The following is a 20,145-nucleotide window of genomic DNA, read 5'->3' as shown; positions in this document are numbered from 1 at the left end:
CCAGTGGCCTTGCTTTCTTCTCAAGGACAAAAGCTTTGAGTTGGACAGAGCTGCTGGAGCCTGTCTTCTGACTGCAGAAGGAGGCTGGCAGGTGGTGCTGAGAATCAGGAGGCAAAGCTGGCCGACACCCAGCGCTCACACCAGGGGCCATAGCACTCGTAGTCGCCCTGCTTGCCTCTGCGGGCAATCATGGATATCTGCCTGCCTTGGAACGGAGCCTGGCTCCCTGTGACCTTGTACGTTTAGTTCTCTGTTCCTCTCAGGACAGAGAAATGGTGTCTGGCCCTGGCGTGTGGCCACTAGGACTTCCTGATTGGGGCCCTTGATGGGCGGGCCCAGCGGAGGCTGTGGTCCAGAGACTTTGGGCCCAGAGAGCCAGCTGGGGACGTCAAAGGAGGGGAGGGCCAAAAGACCCAATGTCGTCATTCCTCTGTTAGAAGAATGCCCTGGGTGGGCGGGCTCACCAGACGTCTTCCTGCTGCCTCCAGTTGCCTTAGTCACAGACTGCCAGAATCTCAGAGCCCAGAGGGCACTTGAAGACCACCTGTTGCAATACCTTTTCCTTCTTCTTTTGTACAGATGGGGTACCTGAGGCCTACTCTAAAGAAATGACCTTTACCTGTGGTCACCCCACTTGCCTGGACCATGCCGAGTTAAGGGTCTTGGGCATTTCCCCCAAGGAGGTGAGTGCCCCACCAGAGAAGTCTAGCCTGCCTGGGGACTCCAGGGAGCACAGCCCAGTGGCCAGCCAGCCTTGGCTCGCTCTGCTGAGGGGCGCCCAGATCCTTGGCGGAGGAAGCCGGCAGCAGCCTGCGGTTCTCAGACAGGGGAAACGCTAACTGTGGTTCCTGGCGATCTGTGACATAGTTCTCTTTTCTCTCTGACTTGCTCTCTGGTTCTCTCTCTGTCTGACGAAGGGGTGGACACCCTTGAAGCCTCTAGTCACCATTCAGGGGATTTCTTCACCAGGAAGGGTAATTCCTGCTCCATCCCTGAGGTGACTCAGCTGTGACGTTGACCCACACCAGCCAGAGAGAAAAAGATAAAATCACCAGCGTCTTCCTGCTGGTCGAGAGGGTGGCCCAGGCCCGAACCCACCTCTTCTTTCATCACAACCTCTACTGGGCTGGGCTCGGACCGACAGGGACCCCAGGATGGCCTCTGGCTCCTCCAGCAGCCCCCGCCCAGCCCCTGATGAGAATGAGTTTCCCTTTGGACTGCCCCCCACCGGCTACCAGGACCCAGCAGAGCCCAGGGCCCTCTGCTGCACCGCCTGTCTCTCAGAGAACATGAGGTGAGGAGACAAGATGGGGAGCAGAGGGTGGATCCTGAGAGGCCCCAGGGAAGAGATGCACAGCGGGCCTAGGAGCACTGTAGACGCGGGCCAGGCGCCTTCACCTCTGTGGGCCTCACTACCCACACCTTGTCTCACTGCCTTGGCGCTGTATCTCTGCCTCTTGGAAGCAAATGTAACCACAGAAAGATGTCAGCTGTCACGGGAGAAAGCTGTCTGGTAGGGGGACAGGGCCCTTAATCCCCTCTGGCCAACGTCGGTGCTTCGTGGCCTGCCGATGCCTCTCAGTATAGCTTGCTTGACTATAAAGTGCCCATAAAGTGATTTTTTTTTTTTACCTTACAGAATTGTTAGAAGATTCCATCAATAACGTCTAAAACTGGCTTTTAATCAAGAGCTATCCCTTCTTAGTAAATGGCAAATGTCTACAACTCTGTCTCTTTGCATGACATAAACTCTGTGCACCAGTTGTATACCGTTTGCCGAGGAGACCCCTTTGAATGGGGTGGAAAGTATTTGTATGTATGTCTGTGGTTAATCAGAGAGCTGTGCTATCCAGACCATCGGCCATAGCTCCCCTTAACTAGGAAGCACCTGCTGCGTGCCAACTCTTTGCTCCGGGTCACCTGGTGAGGTGGGCACGAGTAGTCTCCACCGAGCCCTAATAGCCTAGGTCAGCACACCCAGTCACTCTCCTGGGAGATCCCTCGGAGGCTGCCACATACCCACGTACCTCCTGTGTGACCTTTGTTTGGAGTTTTATGGCACCATGGGAGAACTGAATCAGACCTGTGAGAAGGTCACAGGGGGGTGGACAAAAGGGGGGCCTTGTGGGAGAGCGAGGGGGAGGCTGTGGCTGGGAAAGGCCAGGGGGAGGGGTGGGAGAGGGGCAGCTGAATCAAAGCCTATCTGGTTGTATCATCAAGGAGATGGCTATAGGGCTCCTCCCAACGCTAGCGGAGGAGGAGGTGGGAACTGGTAGGGTAGTGAAGGGGCCTGGGCCTGGGCCTGCTTCAGCTCAGCTGATTCGCTCTTATTCAATCCACCTGCCCTTCTCACCCATAAACTAGGCTGGGCCAGTGGCTGCACTCTGGCCTGCTGACCTCAAGGTTGGTGGTTCAGGTCCACCAGCAGCTCTAGGGGAGCAAAGACCTGGCAATCTGCTCCCGGAAAGCCTGCAGCCTGGGAAGCCCACTGGGGTTTTCCTCTGTCCCCATGAGCCAACTCAACAGCACCTGACAGCATGTCACCCCTGGCATCAGACGCCCCTGGGGCGCGTCTTTGACACCCATGCCCGAGTGCCACCTGAGTCAGCCTCTGACCCCCGCTCCTGGTTAAGAGCCTTCAGGTGGCCTGGTCCCTGAGGGCCCTTCAGCTGCTAACAAACCATGTGTGCCTGTGATGACTAAAAATACGAGACCAAACCAAAAAGAAGAAGAGGAAAAGCCCATAGGCAGTCACGGCCCACAATTCCCCAAAGCCCTGCAGTCAAATGTGTGTCAGCATTCAGAATTCTGCCCCCGGGGTGCGTGGTGTCTTCTCCCAACCCCTGCTGTTGAGTCAGTCCGCTCTCCCTGCAGCCCTGTGGGACAGACGAGGACTGCCCATGGTGCTCTGGGACTCCACCTGCATGGCAGGAGGCTGCCTCATCTTTCTCATGAGCAATAGCTGACAGGTTGAAACCACCAAGCTTTGGGTGGGCAGCCCAAACCAGCAGGGCTCCGGGGCATGGGCAGCATGCTATTACCCAGCATGCGGAGAGTTCTGCAGTGAAACAAGGCTGGGGTACGGAAGGGCTGGCATGGCCTCCACTTGGCTCAGCTCGGGCTTGGCCACCGCATGAGTTCACATCAAACCTATGGATCCGAGGGTCAGATTCAGAGCGATGGGTGCAGGGTTGTGGACCTGCACCCCTCCGGGTATCTGCCGCCATTCTCGGAAGGGTCTGGGCTTTGGGAGGGGTGGCAGGGAACCGAGTGCCTCACCCAGAGAATTCTGCTCATGTTTCCCCAGGAACAGCGAGGATGAGATCTGCCCCCAGTGCAGAGGGGACGACCCCCAAACCATGTGCCCAGGAAACCCACCTCAGAAGGTACGTGATGCACTAGGAAAAGGTCTTGGTCCGTTCTGTTGATTTGCTCAGGGGGAGGCCAGGTAGGCAGCAGCTCACACAGTCCCTGGCAGGGCCTCCCTCCTGTTTAGTCTCTGCTCTGTCCGAGGTCGTCAGAGGTGAGCGGTGAGCCGAGGCCACGGGGCTGGTCTGTGACAGACCCAGGGTGAGGACAGCCGTCTAGACCAGGGTCCTCAGATGACAGCCAGATTTTGAACGATTGAAAAAAACCAGCTCATACTTCTCCAGTGCCATTTCCATCCTTCGCCCTAGACCTGTGGCATTCTGGACGAGTTATGTTCTCAGCTGTGGTTCAATGGGACGTGCACAGTAAGTCACCTTTCTGCTGTCTTGGTGGCATCTGGTTACACGTTGGGCTGCTAAGTGCAAGGTCGGTCATCGGCTCCTCGGGAGAAAGATGGTTTTCAACCCCTGTAAAGGGTCATGGGCCAGGTCCACCCTGTAGGGTCACTAGGAGTCAGCATTGACTCTGAGCCAGTGGGTTTGGCTTTTTGTCTTGCTACTGTCTTAGCTGAATAATAATAATAATAATAATTTTTTAAATACAAAGATTCAACTCATCTTTATTATGGAAGTAGGTCTTGTTTGACAGCTTAAATTGTGACAAAAATCATTCAAATTTTGTAAGAACAAAGAAAAGTTTTACATTATAACATGAAAGATCTATCTAAAAATAGAATATAGCAGTTTGCTGTCACATTTTTTCTGATTATCAAATATTTGTGACACCTTAAAAAAGAAAGAGAAAATAATCAGAAGTAGGGAACTCTTTGATGACATGTGAAAATGACACTGAATTCCAACTTCGGTCTGTAGCCTGTGATCGGCCACACCCTTCGCTCATGTAGGGACTCAAAGGCAGGAGCGGAGCGGAGGGATGGCAGCAGAGAGTTTCTGGCCCACAAAACCCTAACGATGTACTTTCTGGTCTTTTACGAAAACTGTGCGTAGACCCTTGCGTTGCTCTTCCGGCCGGCCTCCTACCGGGAAGTGTTGTAGGCTAGGATCCTCTTCCTGGGCTCGACCAAGCTGTGCTTCTAGAAACAGGAGCTAACTTTGGAAATGTGAGCAAGCGAAGAGATGGGCTCAGCTCCCACATTTTAGAACCTTAGGCCTTCTACGCAGGAAGGCCCCTCACGGGTCATCTCCATCCAGCGGGCCCCGGAGGCTGGCCAGAACTGCCCTGGTCCCAGCAGTTCCGGAAAAATGATTCAAAAAGAAGGCAGCAGCGGGTGAGTTTGCCTAGCAGTAAATTCTTCACTCCGAGACCCTGTGCCCCCTGTAAATGGCTTTGTGTAAATGAAATGATGGGGAGGGTGGATGATGAGAGTGTTTGGGGAAGCCTCTACTTGGTCAGAGAAAATGACAGCCATTTCCATGCTCCTCTCCCGACTCAAACAAATGCCCATTGACCCATGAACCTAACTGTGTAAGAACCACTGCTCCCCTTTGCTTTGCTGTGGGACCCTAAGACCCAGTGGGGAGTCTCCATGCTGAAGCGCCCTGTGGCCAGTGCTTACCACAGGGCCACACTACTCTGGCCCCTCTGTATGGCGAGTTCCTCTTGCACAAAGCACCCTTTTTGCTATGAATTCTGGTCCAGGGTCAGGATCCAGGTGTCCATGCCACTTCTGAGGGGTCTGTTGTGTGGGCCAGGACTGGCCCTGTGCCTTCGTTGGGCCTCTGTTGTACCATCTGTCAAAGGAGACATTTCTTGGGCTGTGTATGGCCTCTCCAGGACCTGTGGGGTCCAGCTTGTGGTCAGGGAGCAGCAATGTGATTCCCCCACCCCATCTATGGAGCCAGAGGAGGGCAAGAGTCCATCCCTCCTCCTCCCATGCAGTCGGGCACTTTAGGGGGATTTCCTGCCCCACCCAGGGCTGCCTGAGGATTCCCCACCCCCTTGCAGCAGCCCCTGCAGGGCATAATGAGACCCCCAAACCAAACCCACCACCCTCACATGAATTCCTACTCATGGCCACCCTCTGGGACCCAGCCAGGGAGCCCTGGTGGCACTGGGGGCTAGGCTGCTAACCCAAAGGTCTGCAGTTCAAATCCGCCTGCTGCCCCACAGCAGGAAAAGACAGGCTGTCACCTCCAGTAAAGGTTTGGTCTTCGGACCTCTCCAAAGGGTCACTGGGTCAAAATCAGCTCAATGGCAGTGAGTTGGGACAGTAGAACTGTCCCCCTCCCCCAGGTTCCCAAGTCTGTAACTCTTTTGGTTCGCGGCCTTGTGCTTTAACCACTGCACCACCATGGGGCCCTCCGCGGGATACTAGTAAGGCTCAAGGGCATAGTCCGGAACCTCACGCTCTCTGCTGCAGAGCTGATGGGAAAGGCCTGAGCCCTTCTCGGGGGAGTCTTGGTGAAGGCGCTGTGTGGGGCGCAGGCTTCTCTCCTCGCCGGCACCCCACGCTCCACCTGCCACGTGCAGGACTGGCACATGCTCTCCAAGACTTCTGACCTCCCGAGGCTGGAGGGAGGGCTCATGTTGTCTCCTTTATTTTTTCCTCTTAGCAAACATAATAGGCTTTCACCGTACAAATCTTGGAGATAATACATATTTGAAAACCCTTAATCCAGTGGTTTTAGAATTTCAGCTTCGTTGAAATGAAATCAGATAAAAGTAGAAAGGCCCTGATTAAAGGGCAGCAGAGAGCCTTACCCTGGACGCCGCCCCAGTTCTCTCCCGAGCCGCGCCCCGCCCGCCCCCACGGGGCTCAGGAGACCTCTTGCTGCTGTAAACCACCCACGTGAAGCGACTAACCCTGGAGTCGCGGCCTCTACAAAAGAAGTCCTGGTGGCGACGTGTGTTAAGTATAAATATTAGTCTTGGAAATCCTGTCTGTGGTCAGTGCCTTTGGGAACTGGTTCAATGGCAGTGGGAATTATCAGGCTATCAAAAGGAGCCCTGGTGACAATGGCAGTTCAAACCCACCAGCCACCCGGTGGGAGAAAGCTGCGGCTGTCCACTTCAGCAAAGATTTACGGCCACGGAGACCCCACGGATCAGTTCCCGTCTGTCCCAACACACTGCCATCAGGTTGCTTCCACGCATCGCGGTTTGATCGGGTTTCCGAGACCGTAAAACTGCTTGGGAGACTTACAGCCTGGGAAGCCCGATGGGGCACTTCTCCTCAGCCCTAGCGCGACTGCCGACTGCCGGAGGGCTGAGCTTTAGAGCGCATGCAGGCTGGCTTTGGGTGTGGGATCGGGCTGTGGTCATCTCTCGGTGAGAGGTTGCGTGAACCAGTGGTGTGATCACCTGCAGGAAGCCACACGGTGGAAATACCAGGGCCACCTTGGGCCCTGGCCCTGGTGGGAACTTCAGGGGGCTTTTGACCCGAGAAAAGCAGCTGGTTACAAATCAACACTTGCCATGTGTGGTCATCGCTAAGTCTGTCTGGATGTGGGGACCGGGGAAGTAGAGGTGGTAGGCGGCAGGGCTGGAGACAGCCGTGCCGTGTCCACCTTGCCCACACTTCCTGTGCCATCTGCTTATCAGCTGCCCTCACTCCCCGACTCCAGTAGAGTAATACCCCCTAAGAAGGCTCAGAGCCAGGGCGATTAGCTGATGTCAGAAGCAGATAGGAAGGGGATTAATGGTGACCTAGTTAGACACATGGCCCTCACCTGGAATCACCTTCCTGTGGAAGTGACATTGAAGGAGGGCAGCTGAGAATTAACACTCAATTCCATCTACCTGCGCCCCCCCCCCAAGTGGGGTAGTTTTTTCTTACTTTCCCCTGAGTCCCATTTTAAAAGATCAAAGGCCAAGCTGGCCTGTGGTGCCAGTGGCTGAGAATCATGCCACGACCGATTCTCAAGTCAGAAAACAGCAGGCTTCAAGCCGCTGAGTCCATTTTCCGTCTGTGCCAAGTGGCCTCATGTCCTTCCAGCAACAGGGGGTGGCCAGTGTTTGCCTCCTGAAGTTTACTGAGCAGAAGTCTGTCCCCCTGAGGGCACAGAGGACAAGTCAGCTCCCACCCCGCGCAGCCCTTTAGAGCCTGCCGGAGTGTGTATGCACTCCTCTAGAACTGTGCCCTTGGATGGGGATCCTGCGCTCTCGCACTGCTGGAGCTGGGGGGTCAGGGGCTCACCCTTTTGTACCTGGGGTATCCTCTGTGCTGGGTGGAGGCCAGTCCCCAGGTTTGCGGATAGGCGGCACACTTGGTCCAAAGTCACTTGATAAATAAGAGGCAAGTCCTGCGCCCTAGGCTGGTGGCATCTTTTTGCCGCCTCCCACTGGACGGCCCCCACAGCGTTTCCTGTGCGTTGGAATCACATGCCGTGGAAAACAGGATAGGCAAGACGACGTTCAACAGGGAGGGTCAGGCAGACGTCCTGGAGGCCACGTCAGCTGGGCTGAGCAGAGCTTAGCCGAGAAAAACCTGGCCCCCCTACAGAGGAGAGACAGGCTAACAATCCACCCCCACCACCCACCACCTCTGGCAGAGTGCTCCAGCTCCAGCACCAGCTGAGGTGCGAACAGAAAAGGCCCCAAGGCATCCAGACCTCCAATGGCCTCTGCCGACCCTCAGGACCCCCCATCGCCCCTCCCCTGTGTCCCCCAGCGCCACACATAAGCCTGTCACCCTCTTCTTACATTCTCCGAAACCCGGGGGTTCCCAACCAGAGTCCTCCCACTGGGACCCTCCACTGACCCCACCGCAGAGGGCGTCCGGGAACAGCACACCCGGAGACTTCTTGGACACAGACAGAGGATGAGTGATCCCCGAGGGTGGTGACTTAATTTTCTCTGTTGCCTTTCCCCTCAGAGGAAATTCCACTGGGAATTTTATTTTTAGCCGTTCTCAAGCAGCAAGGCCCTCACACAGGCACTGCTTGTGGCACCAGATGTACAGCCGGTGTGGCCTGGGACAGGGGCCGGACTCCTGCTCCCGGGCCCCAGCCCTGGCAGCCAGTGAAGCACCTGGTGGTGGTCAAGGAGCAGTGTCTGTGGTGGGGAGGAGGGATCCTGGACGTGAACTCCAAGCCCATGTGCCCTCCCTCACCTTTGCCCCAAGCTCTGACACCCACAAGTTACTGACCATCTGAGCTTTGGTGTCTCCTCCAGAGGAGGGAAGCTGGATCTCACAGCCCTGACCTCCTCTTCAGGATGTGGGTCAATGCTTATGGAGGTGCAGAGAACATGGCAGGCCCCAGCCAGGCACACAACCAAGGGACAGGAGACGCGGTTGCGGTCAGCTGTCAGCTGACAAGCATGGCCTGACCTCCAACAAGCCATTCACTCCATTTCCCCGTTTGTAGGAAGGTGAAGCTAACCAGCCCTGTCTGCCCCAAGGAGCTGCTGCGAGGTCCTTGGCACTAGCGTTACAGACAATCAGCTCCTCCATAAATGTCGTATGTTCAGCAATTTAGAAATGTCCTTCGTCTCCCAGGGGAAATCAAAAGGAAAAACGGAGTTTTATAGATTCATGATGAAGTTTGGGCTGTAAGGCTGAAGCGAGACATAATCCATTCGGAGGTGGGAAAGATACCACCAGGGCAGTGCCTAATCCGTACTGTGAATGATAGTAATGCCCCGAGTAATAAGATCAATGAATATTGGCTGAGAATAATCATGTCAGGCAGAATAATGATGGGCCCTGAAGATAGGCACATCCCAATCCCCAGAACCTCTGAATACATTATTACCCTGTGTCGCACAAGGGGCTTTGCTGCAGATGTGATTAAGTTAACGATCTTGAGGTGGGACAGTATCCTGAATGATCTCCAGCCAAGTAAAAACAGACAGACAAGCTTAACTGCCATCGAGTCAGTGTCCTCTCGTCGCGACCCAGTAGGACAGATTAGGGTTCCCTCTGCGTTTCCCAGAGTCTAATTTGTTGCATGAGTAGAAAGCCTCCACCTTCAATTTCGAACTGCCGACCTTGCAGTTGGCAGCCCAACTTGAAACCGCTGTGCCACCAGGGCTCCCAGGTGGGCCAAATACAGCATCCTCAGGATGCAAGAGGGTGACAGGCAGAGATTAGAAAATGCAACACTGCTGGCTTTGAAAATGGAGAATGGGGCACAAGCCAAGGCATGTGAGCAGCCATCTGGAATCTGAAAAAGACAAGGAAACAGATTCTCTCCTAGAGGGAGTGCCCAGCAAGCTGGTGCTTTGATGCTGCGATTTCTGACCTCCAGAACTCTAAGGTAATACATTTCGGTTGTATGGAGCCCCTGTGTTGGTGGCCGTTTGTTACAGCAGCGACAGGAAACTAATCCCAGCACTTGCAGGTGTCACCTCATTTAATCTTCACAAGACGCTTCACTCCATGAGCGGGCCCTATTATCATCCTCCCTTTGCAGATGTGGAAACTTGAACATGGAGAAGGTAATAACTCTCCCAAGGTCACGCAGAAACAGGCTTTGAACCCCCGACAGGTTGGCTCCCCGTAACCCTTGCAGCACTTGAAGGCGTGAAAGGCTAACGAGGCGCTTAGAGTTCCCAGCTTCGGACCCTGAGACTGCCCTTTGAGAATGGGCTCTTTCCCAAACGGGTCTCCTAGTAAGGGTGATGCCTCAACCACATAGCACACGGACACCCCTGTCCCGCAGCAGGGAAGGCTCACCTGCTGAAACAGCACCTCCCGCCCCGCCTGCTGGCTGATGTCTAGGAACCCGCCCTAATCACATGCCCCCCGCCCCCCCATTCTGATGCTCACTTCAAGTTATTGTTGGATCCTTCGAGCAGCAGGGGATGCAAATCATGGATTTGCAGGACTTAGGGCCGCCTAGCAGGATTCAGGGCCACATGGGGCATCAGACACTGCTCGCTCTGCCCCAAATGGTTCCCACTTGCAGGATACTACCTGCTTGCTGGGGGGCTTTGTCCCCACAGACTCCCTGAAGCTGGCAGGGCTTAGTCTCCCTGCCCTCCCTAATAAAACATCTGGTTGCTGTTCTCTGTTGGGAACAGCTTGTCCCTACAGCCTGGGGCCGGTTCGTGGGGAGGTGCTTTGCTGGGCTGTGCTCTGTGTCCCAGAGCAATATTACTCCTTGGGCCCACAGATCTCGGCTGATTCTGCTTTGAAAGAATAACCACTAGTGTTATTCTTTCAGCCCCAACAGCTCCGTCTCAATTCCTGGCCTCTAACTCACCCTTCGCATCACCCCGTGTGGTTGTCTTCTTTTATCAACTCGCAAAACTCTTCTAAACTTAAGATGCCCTTTACAAATAAGAAAATGTGTGCATTCAAAGTCTGCAGTCGGGTGGATGCTGGTGACCGTATCCACTGTCTGGCCACCACCTGTGACTTCAACCAGCAAATGTGCCAAGAGGGGATCCCGGTGCGCCTGTACAGTACCGGTGCCCTCACCACTGGCCTGCCTTCTGTCTCCATGGTTGAACTCTGTCTAGCATCCATAAGAAAGGAAGCAAGCACCATGTCGCTGTTTGAGCTTGGCTGCCCACATTGGTTTCAAGATCCATTCATGTTATTGCATAGATGGGTTATTTGCTCCATGTGGTTGATTGGAAGTCTTCATAGCATGGATAAATGACAGGTTATTCATTCCATCCCCAGTTGTAGACATCTGTGTTGCTATATGGGTTGTCTCCCAGTTGTAGACAGTGCGGGGCCATTCTTATTTGTCATAGCTGCGCTGAGCTTCACGTGGACATGTGTTCACGTGACGTGTTCGTTTTGCTTGGGTAAATACCTGAGTAAAGTTTATGTGTTAAATGCTAACAGTTCACATTTTGCGTGCATAGATTGTCTCCGCAGTGGCTGTACTAACTTGCACTCCTCCCAGCAATGAGTGAGAGTTCCACTAGTTTCACATCCTCACCAGCCCGATACTGTCAGTCTCTTGTAATTGGGACCGTTCTAAGGGGCACATAGTGGTCACTCATTGTGGGTTTAAGTTGCATCTCCCTGATGTTGAGCATCTTTTCATAGACATGAGGTTTGTCATTCCCATAGCTCCTCTTGTGAAGTATATGTTCAGATCTTCATTAGTTTCTACATCTTGTTGTCTTACAAGACTTCTGCATGTATTCTGGAATCAAGACCTTTTCCATATTTCCGTATTTCTCCCATGGGCGTATTCTTGCCTGGAGATGGGAAGGCGGTGTGGGTAGAGCCCTGTGTCTGGGCTGCTTCCTAGCTGGGGCCTCCTTGGGCAAATAACTTCCCCATTTTAAGTTTCAGTTTCTTCATCAGTAAAATGGGAAGAGACAAACAAAACTCTACCCTGTCTATCCCACAAGTTTGTTGGGGGCTCTCAGAGGAATTATAACTATGGAAACGTTTTGAAACCCGTCAGACTTATAAATAGTATTTCCACATTGCACTTGAAAGCTGAGTACGCCATGTCACTGCCCTTGGCTACACATCAATTGGAAGGGAAAAGGTCCAGGGCAGGCACATGCCAGGTCAGAGGATGGCCCAGGAGGGATGCAGATGGGAATGATGAGCAGAAGAGGGTAGAAGACATCCATTCACTCACTCAGACGGTGTCCTGAATGTCTACTCTGTCCTGGACACTCCCCTTGGCAGTAGGACCATGGCTTGGACCCTCACCGAACCCCCAGATTCTCAGGTCACTAGCTGAGTGAACACTAAGGCTCTCAACAGTGAATTACCTGTGGTGGGCAGGGGGTGGGGCAGAAGGCTCCAGCTCTGGTCTGCTCACCACCCCTGACTTTGAGAAGCCGGGGGTTCCTCAGAGACAATAATTAGGGAGATGGAGCAGATGACTCTAGGACTCAAAGTGACACACACACACACAAAAAAAAGAACCCAAAACCAGCTGCAGCCATTGCTAATTGGAATGTGGACTGTATGAAGGATGGAGCTAGGAAACTGGAAATTGTCAAAACTGAAATGGAATGCATACAAGTCTCTTCTGTACTAGGCATTAGTGGGCAGAAATGGACTGGCTTTGACCACTTTGAATCAGACAGTCATATGGTTCACTATGCTGGGAATGGCAACTCAAGAGGACTGGAATCGAATTCCTTGTCAAAAGGGACATTTCAAGATCCAACTTGAAGCAAAATTCTGCCTGTGATAAGGTAGCGATCCCCCGTCAAGGAAGTCTAGTTAGCCAAACGATTCCTCCAATCTGCGTACCAACCACTAAAGCTAGTGATGAAGAAACTGGAGAGTTCTACGAACTTCTTCAGTCTGAAATTGTTCAAACATGTACTGAAGATGCATGATCATTATCGACAACTGGAAAGTGAAAGTGGGAAACAAAGAGGTAGGACCAATAGTTGGAAAATACGGCCTTGGTGATAGAAATGAAGCTGGAGATCACATAATAGAATTTGTTCATTGCAAAGACCTTTCTACAACCACAAAAAGCGGTGGCTGTGCGTACGGACTTGCCAGACACACTACACAGAAACTAAGTTGACGGCCTCTGTGGGAAGAGGTGATCGAGAAGCTCTCCGAGTTAGCAGCCAAAGCAAGCAGGGAGCCACCATGGGATGGAGCATCAGTTACTCATCTCTAAGTTGTAGTTTAAGTTGAAGAAAATGAAAGCAAGCCCACAAAAGCCAAAATAAAAAACTGAAGAATTCTACTAACTTCTTCAGCCTGAAATTGTTCAAATATGTACTGAAGATGCATTGGTAGTTATTGGCAATTGGAAAGTGAAAGTTGGAAACAGAGAGGTAGGACCAATAGGTCCCACTTGAATTTTGAGATCATCTCAAGAACAGATTTGCTACACTGAACACTAGTAACAGAAGACCTGGCAAGCGAAGAGACTCTGACACTTGCTTTTAATAGCTAAAGCAAATGGAAGAAGCAATGAAGTAAAAGAGCTCAATAGAATATTTCAATGGCCTCTTGAGAAGCCAAAGTAGAGCTTCATAATGAAATGTGGTAAGACCTGGACGTAGAAAAACACATTCAGCATATCTCAAGCTGAGACAACTGAAGACCAATGTCAAGCCTTGAATTCAATATTGAAGAATTCTCAGTTCAAAACAGGGAACAAGGCATGAAGCATCAAAAGGAGATGAAAGGAATACACAGTCGCTGTGCTTTAAAGAGCGGATTGACATTTGACCATTTCAAGAGATAACAAGATGATCAAGAACCAATGGTGCTGAAGGAAGAAGTCTAAGCTGCCTTGGAGGCATTAGCCAAAAACCGGGCTCCAGGACCTGACGGAACACCAATTGAAATGTTTCCAAAGCAGGTAAGCCTGGAAAGCACTTGTCTCTGTCAAGAAATGTGGAAGACAGCTACTGGGCCAGCCAACTGGAAGAGGTCCATTTCTGGGCCCATTCTGAAGAAAGGGGACCCAACAGAATGTGCAAAGTAGCGAACAATGTCATTAATATATGTGACAGTAAAATTTTGCTTTAGATAATTAAAAAATGATTGCAGCAGTTGATCAACAGGAAGTTACCAGAAAGTCATGCTGGCTTCAGAAGAGGCATGAGGGCTATCATTGCTGGTATCAGATGGCTCTTGGCTGGCTGAAAGCAGAGAATAGTTTGTGTTAGCTTGTGTTTTATTGACTAAGCAAATGCATTTCACTTTGTGGATCCTAACAAACTATAGATAGCATGGAAATGAGTGGGAATACCAGAACATTTTATTGAGCTCATGTGGAACCTGTGAATGAACCGAGAGGTAGTCATGCAAACAGAACACAGGAATTCTGGATGGTTTTAAAATTGGTCGGGGCTGTATCTTGTCAGTATATTTATTCAATTGTATGCCAAAGAAATAATCTGAGAAACTGCCCTCTATGAAGAAGAGCTCAGCATCAGGATTGAAGAAGGCTTATTAAGCAACCTGTCGCAGCCTTGCTTGCTGAAAGGAAGGAGGATGTGATGCACTTGATAATGAAGACTAAGGATTGTAGCCTTCGGTATGGATTACAACACGATGTAAGCAAAACCCCAATCCTCACAACTGGTCCAGTACACAACATATGATAAATGGAGACAAGATCAAAGTTGTGAAGGATTTCATTTTGCTTGGGTCCACAGTCAGTGCTCACGGGGAGCTGAGTCCCGGAAGGAGACAACGTATTGCACTGAGCAGATCTGCTGCACAAGACCTCTCTAAAGTGTCGAAGAGCGAGATTGCCACTTTAAGGACCCTGTAAGGTGCCCCTGACACAAGGCATGTTTTTTTCAATCCCCTCACATGCATGTGAAAGTTGGACGGCGAATCGGGAAGTCCAAAGAAGAATGGATGCATTTGCATGATGATATTGATGAAGAACGTTGGAAGTATTGTGGACTGCCAGAAGCATAAGTCTGTCTTGGAAGACGTACAGCCAGAATGCTCCTTAGAAGTGACGGCGAAACGTCATCTCGCACACTTTGGACACGGTCTCAGGAGAGGAGTCCCTGTTGAAGAGCTTCACGCTTGCTCAAGTGCAAGGGGCACGAGCAAGGCAGGCTCTGGGCAAGATGGATGGACAGAGTGGCTACAACAATGGGCTAAAGCGTAACAACAGTGGCGAGGATGGTGCCGGACGGCCCCGCTCGTTCTGTTGTCCACAGGGTCACTCGGAGTTGGAACTGACTCAAGGGCACCTAACAACATAGCAGATGACCTAGACGGGAACTGTTGCCTCTGGACTTTGTGAACCTAAATCTCCGCTCTCCGCAGACATCTTGGAGCAGCGCTTTACAAACATTGCTTCAGTAGGAGTCTTGACAACATGCAGTCACAGAGTGTTTTCACAGTATGTATTGGATCCTTCCCCAGGAGCTGGTCAAGGTAAGTAGTGCTTTCCCTGCGTACCGACGAGGAACCGAGGAACCGCCTCAGTCTACCGAGAGGAACCGCCTCAGTCTGTGAGGAACGGCTTGCCCAAGGTCACACAACTTAAACTGAAAAATAACTATGATCGTGCCGAGTCAGCTTTGGAAATGACGGACCAGAACGTTGACCGTTTGCCAGGTGGTTACTTCCCCAGCCATCTCCTGGCACATGGGAGTAGTGCTTTCTAGCCAATGACGATTGTGAGACCCAGAGGAGCGAGCAAGCTGAACTGGGATGATGGCCCAGGTCTCCTGACAGCCAGGCCATGCTGCTCCCCAGAGGACGCACAGCCTCCTCCTTTAACCCCATGTCACCGCAAGGCTCCCTGGGGCAGAGAAAACCACCATGTGCTCAGGACCCAGAAGAGGGTGTGTAAGCCTTGCTGAGCATGGGGGCTCGGCCCAGCACCGACCGGGGCAGCTCCGGCTCCCTGAGAGAGCTCCAGTGTCGGCCACAGGGATCCCAGTAGCATCCAGTGATATCTTGGCTCTTGTTTCTAGGACCACCTCGACGGGTCTGAGGCTGGAGTTGGCTGCCCCTTCGCAGACGTTGGCTGCTCCTTCAAGGTGAGCATCTGAAGGTGAAAAGGAATCTGTCCACTAAGGTCATAGATCTCTTGGGCCGCCACTCCAGCCCCCCTGGGATTTTCTCATGATGTCAAGTCAAATCCCACTGTGAAGTCCCCTTGGTGCTCAGGGAAGTTCATCTTAACGTCTCACCGCAGCATTGGAATTTGTTGCTATTATGGGGGGCCACAGAGTAGACAGACTGCTAGCCCCCCACCCCTTGTGGTAGAGTAGAGCTACCCCGCAGGGTCTTTTATTACCTGTCATCTTGGTGGATGCAGATCCCCGGGTCTGTCTCCCACAGACCTACCCAGATGAGTCCACACTGCCAACTTTGGGGTTTGCAACCAAGTGCTGAGCCATTTCTGCCACCAGGGCTCCAAGATGGCCCGTGGCCCTCTCGGACCATCATGTACTTGAGGTCCGGGCAGGGTTTCTGCCCTGGGGGCTGGGGTGCATGTGGCTTCTGGGGTGCATCTGCTGCCGGGGCCCTCCACCTCACTCCTCCCACTGCACACCAAGCCTCCCCTCTGCTGGCTGTCTTGGGCAGCTCTTCCTACGGCTCCCAGCTCTTTGCTCACCTCCTCCATCCTCACCGGCCACCCCACTCTCTCTGCAGGGGAGCCCAAAGTCTCTGCAGGAGCATGAGGCTACCTCCCAGGCCTCCCACCTAAACCTGCTGCTGGGCTTCATGAAACAGTGGCAGGCCCAGCTGGGCTCTGGCCAGGGGTCTGGCCCTCTTGCCCTGGAGCGGGACCTGTCCGGCCTGCAGCTGCAAGCAGCGGTGGAGGTGGCCGGAGACCTGGAGGTGGATTGCTACCAGGCGCCCTGCTCCGAGAGCCAGGAGGAGCTGCCCCTGCAGGACTTGATGAAGGAGAAGCTCCTTGCTGAGCTGAAGGAGAAGCTACGTGTTTTCGAGAACATCGTTGCCGTACTCAACAAGGAGGTGGACGCCTCCCAGCTGGCACTGGCTGCCTCCATCCACCAGAGCCAGCTGGACTGCGAGCACATCCTGAGCTTGGAGCAGAGGGTGAGTGACGGGCAGATTCCTGTCCTGGCATCCCACCCCCATTACCCCCTGCCTGTTTGTCTCCAGAGCCCTGGACCGGCCCACCCTCTCCGGTGTTTGCTCCCCATCAAAGCTGTTCTCTCCTGGGTAGACTTTGACTCAGCGCCACTAAGTTAGACTTTGACGCAGAGCCACCCTGTAGAACAGGGTAGGGCTGCCCCTGTGAGTTTCTGAGACTGGAACTGAGACTATAATTGGAGAAGGGATGTCTTTCTCCCATGGAGCAGCTGGTGGTTTCGAACTTGTGGTTAGCAGCCCAACCCACTACCATGATGCCACCAGGCCTCCTGAGTCAGACCTCATAGCCAGGGTCAAACCCCCATATGCAGCGCTGCATGAACTTCTCCCCCGGCAGCGCTTTCCAATGCTCACTTTTCACTATGAGAAAGCTGTTCCTTACACAAGGTTACAGCCTGCTCTGGGGTGTTCCCTACATGGTTCCTGGCCCTGGCCCGTAGAGCATCAAAAAGACCTGCCTGAGACTTTCCTTCCTTAGGCTGGCCACCCCCAGAGCCTTCACCATTCTGCCAGGGCACATTGCTTCATGCTGTCCCGTCGGCCCTGTCTTGGTCTCTCACGGGTTGTGCCTGCTCCGAGCAGGTCCAGGCTCCACCTCGTCCACTTATCCTTCCGTTCTTGGCTCCCGAGCTTCTGTGTTTCTTCCCAGAGCAGTCACCATGGCGGTGCTGCTTTTGGGCAGCATTATTGTCTCGTGATGTCGAGAGGCCTGGATTTGGGTCCCAGCCCAATGAGCTGCCCTGGGCCAGCCACTGTCTCTCGCAGAGAGCCTCAGTGTTGCCACCGATGAAAGCGGAGATGAAATTATCTTTAAGGGCACTCACCTCCACTCCTGGGCACACCTGAGGAAGAACTTGTGCCTCAGGAGGTTTGTCCCCACGGGTCACCCACCAGAAGGGTTGGGTGCCTAGTCCAAATGAGCCAATAAAACCTGTATCTGTGAGACTCAGGCCCCGTTAGAAAGTAGGCTCCCTGAGAGTGGCGACTGACTTCATTCTGCCAGCAAACTTCCTGTCTCTTCTTACATGCCAAGTGTCGTGGCAAGCATGGCAGAGAAGTGGGCTTGAGCCCAGGCCTCCGCAGGCAGGGGAGAACATCTGCTAGAGAAGGCACGCTCCGGGAAACGACTCTGTTCCCGGAAAGAGAGGCCAGCTGACCTAGGACAGGTGGAAGGTTCCCAAGGAAGCTTCCTGATGGATGCATAGGAGAGCTGGCCAGGGGCATAGGAAGGAGATGAATTCCCGGCAGACAGGGAGGCACACGGGAAGATGTGGCAAGAAGGCACGTCTGGGCAGGTCTGTCCCCCTGTCTTGCTGTCCCCCACCCACCCAGCCCCAAGCCAAGCCAGCTGCTGGTGCCCTGGCTGAACAGATGTCCCTGCAGGTGGTGGAGTTGCAGCAGACGCTGGCCCAGAAGGACCAGGCTCTGGGCAAACTGGAACAGAGTCTGCACCTCATGGAGGAAGCCTCCTTTGACGGTACCTTCCTGTGGAAGATCACCAACGTCACCCGGCGGTGCCACGAGTCGGCCTGTGGCAGGACCGTCAGCCTCTTCTCCCCAGGTAATGCCTCCCCCCAGGCATGGAGACCAGCCAGGGGAGGCCGGCCTCCCTGGGCTCAGCAAGCAAGCACACAGACCGCAACCCCCCACCATGGCTGCCCTGAGCCCTGCTAGGCCAGTATCCATTCAGGTCTCCTAACACAGACAGCAGTTGTGCTGGGACTGGGGGTGGGGGGTGGGAGCTCTGAGCTGTGGGTATGCTGTCTGCCAGTTCCTCCTCTCCCTGCTGGAAATGGAAACAGGCTAAAGGAAGTTTGAGTGAACGCAGGTGAGCACGGTCAGCTGTGGTCACTCTGGAACCCTGACCCCCAAGAGCCATGGAGCCAGGGATAGCAGAGAGCACAGGGCTGGGGGGCCCCCCCGTCCAGAATCTGCCTGTGCTCTGGCCCTGGGCTCTATGTCTGCCACAAAGGGCTTCCTCAGGAAGTGCTTCTGCTCACTAGTCACTGTTTATATACAGTGCATACACTTGTACATAAAACGCCCATGTCCATGCATCCATATAGGGCAGGGTCCCCCTGCCAGCGAGTCAATTTGGACTCAGTGATCCCAAAAGGGGCTTCTGCAGCTATGATTCTTTACAGGGGCACACAGCCTCGCCCTTCACCCCTAGAGAGGTTGGTGCTCACTCTACAGCACCACCAGGGCTTCTTCTACCAAGCAGTACCAGGTGCAGGATGGGCAGCCGGCCTTGCCACGTGCAGATCCTCACCAGCCTCCTGTTGCCTCGGGTCATTGTACAGACAACAAACCAAGCCCCAGAAGACCCAGTCTCTTGAGCACACACTTGGCCATCTGCTTTCTCCCTGCCCGCCTCCCAAGCATGCCTGCGTGAGCCAGCTGCATGAGCCAGTGGGACAGGAGGAGTTAGCCTTGACCCCTCCCATCTGCCCAGGCCTCCTGCCTTTGATGGCCCCAGCTGGGGTTCTGCCTCCCCATTGTTTGCAGGCCTGACTGAGAGGCTGGGTCCTGTACTACCTGGCCCCCTTCCTGCAGGGGCAGCACTTCTTCCCGGCAGCAAAAGCCTCCCTTCCCAGAGAGGCTGGAAGGTACTAGCTGCCAGAACCCACCCCCTTGGGACGGACGGACAGAAGGCAGCCCTAGACCCCTGTGCTTAATCCCCGGGCAACATTGCAGCCCTTGGGCCTGTGCTGAAGTAGGCCCGAGCTGATGCCCCACTTCCCAGAAGGTGCCAACCAAGTGGCCGAGGACAAAAGCATTGGGAGATAGGAGGTCTGCCCCCAAATCCTGCCTCTGCCGCAACACACAGCCCTCGTCCAGCCCTTTCCCCTCCTGGGCTCCATTGCCCAACTGTCAAATGCAGGCTAGGCTGCATCCTGGTTCTCACAGGGCAGTCCCGCTAAGGGCCATTCAGCTCAGCCTTTGCTTTGAGAATTTGTCAGAAATGCAAATTCCCCGGCCTCCTCCCCCAGCTCTACTGAATCTGAGGCAGGGCCTTTCGAAACCCCCTTGGACATTCTGCTGGGCCGGCTGATCCCAGAGCCTGCTGGGACTCTGCCGGGGAAGGACGCCAGGCTCTGCCTCTAGCTTCCTTGGTTTTGAGCTACTGACCATGGGCAGGCCTGACCGCTGGGTCCCAGTTGCCTCCCCTGCACTCTCAGCCACCTGGGTGCTGACTCTGGCTTGCACATTCCAGCTTTCTACACTGCCAAGTACGGCTACAAACTGTGCCTGCGGCTGTACCTGAATGGGGACGGCACAGGGAAGAGGACCCACCTGTCGCTCTTCATCGT

General features: G+C 53.7%; 1 protein-coding gene across 1 annotated transcript in view; it reads left to right on the top strand.

Annotated features, from left to right (window-relative positions):
• The first annotated feature begins 471 nt into the window (after positions 1–471).
• The window catches only part of TRAF1 (TNF receptor associated factor 1), a 22,462-nt gene continuing 2,788 nt past the window's right edge, over positions 472–20,145 (top strand). Inside the window, 6 exon segments of the mRNA XM_045296637.1 lie at positions 472–1,294; positions 3,308–3,386; positions 15,679–15,744; positions 16,364–16,774; positions 18,215–18,392; positions 20,049–20,143. Of these exon segments, the coding sequence (XP_045152572.1) occupies positions 1,155–1,294; positions 3,308–3,386; positions 15,679–15,744; positions 16,364–16,774; positions 18,215–18,392; positions 20,049–20,143 (969 nt within the window). The 5' untranslated portion in view covers positions 472–1,154.

Source organism: Echinops telfairi, unplaced genomic scaffold (genome assembly GCF_000313985.2).
Source record: "Echinops telfairi isolate 266 unplaced genomic scaffold, ASM31398v2 ScPeMD7_7410;HRSCAF=8448, whole genome shotgun sequence".
In the NCBI taxonomy this organism is placed as follows: Eukaryota; Metazoa; Chordata; class Mammalia; order Afrosoricida; family Tenrecidae; genus Echinops; species Echinops telfairi.
This window is presented reverse-complemented; position numbering and strand designations above follow the sequence as displayed.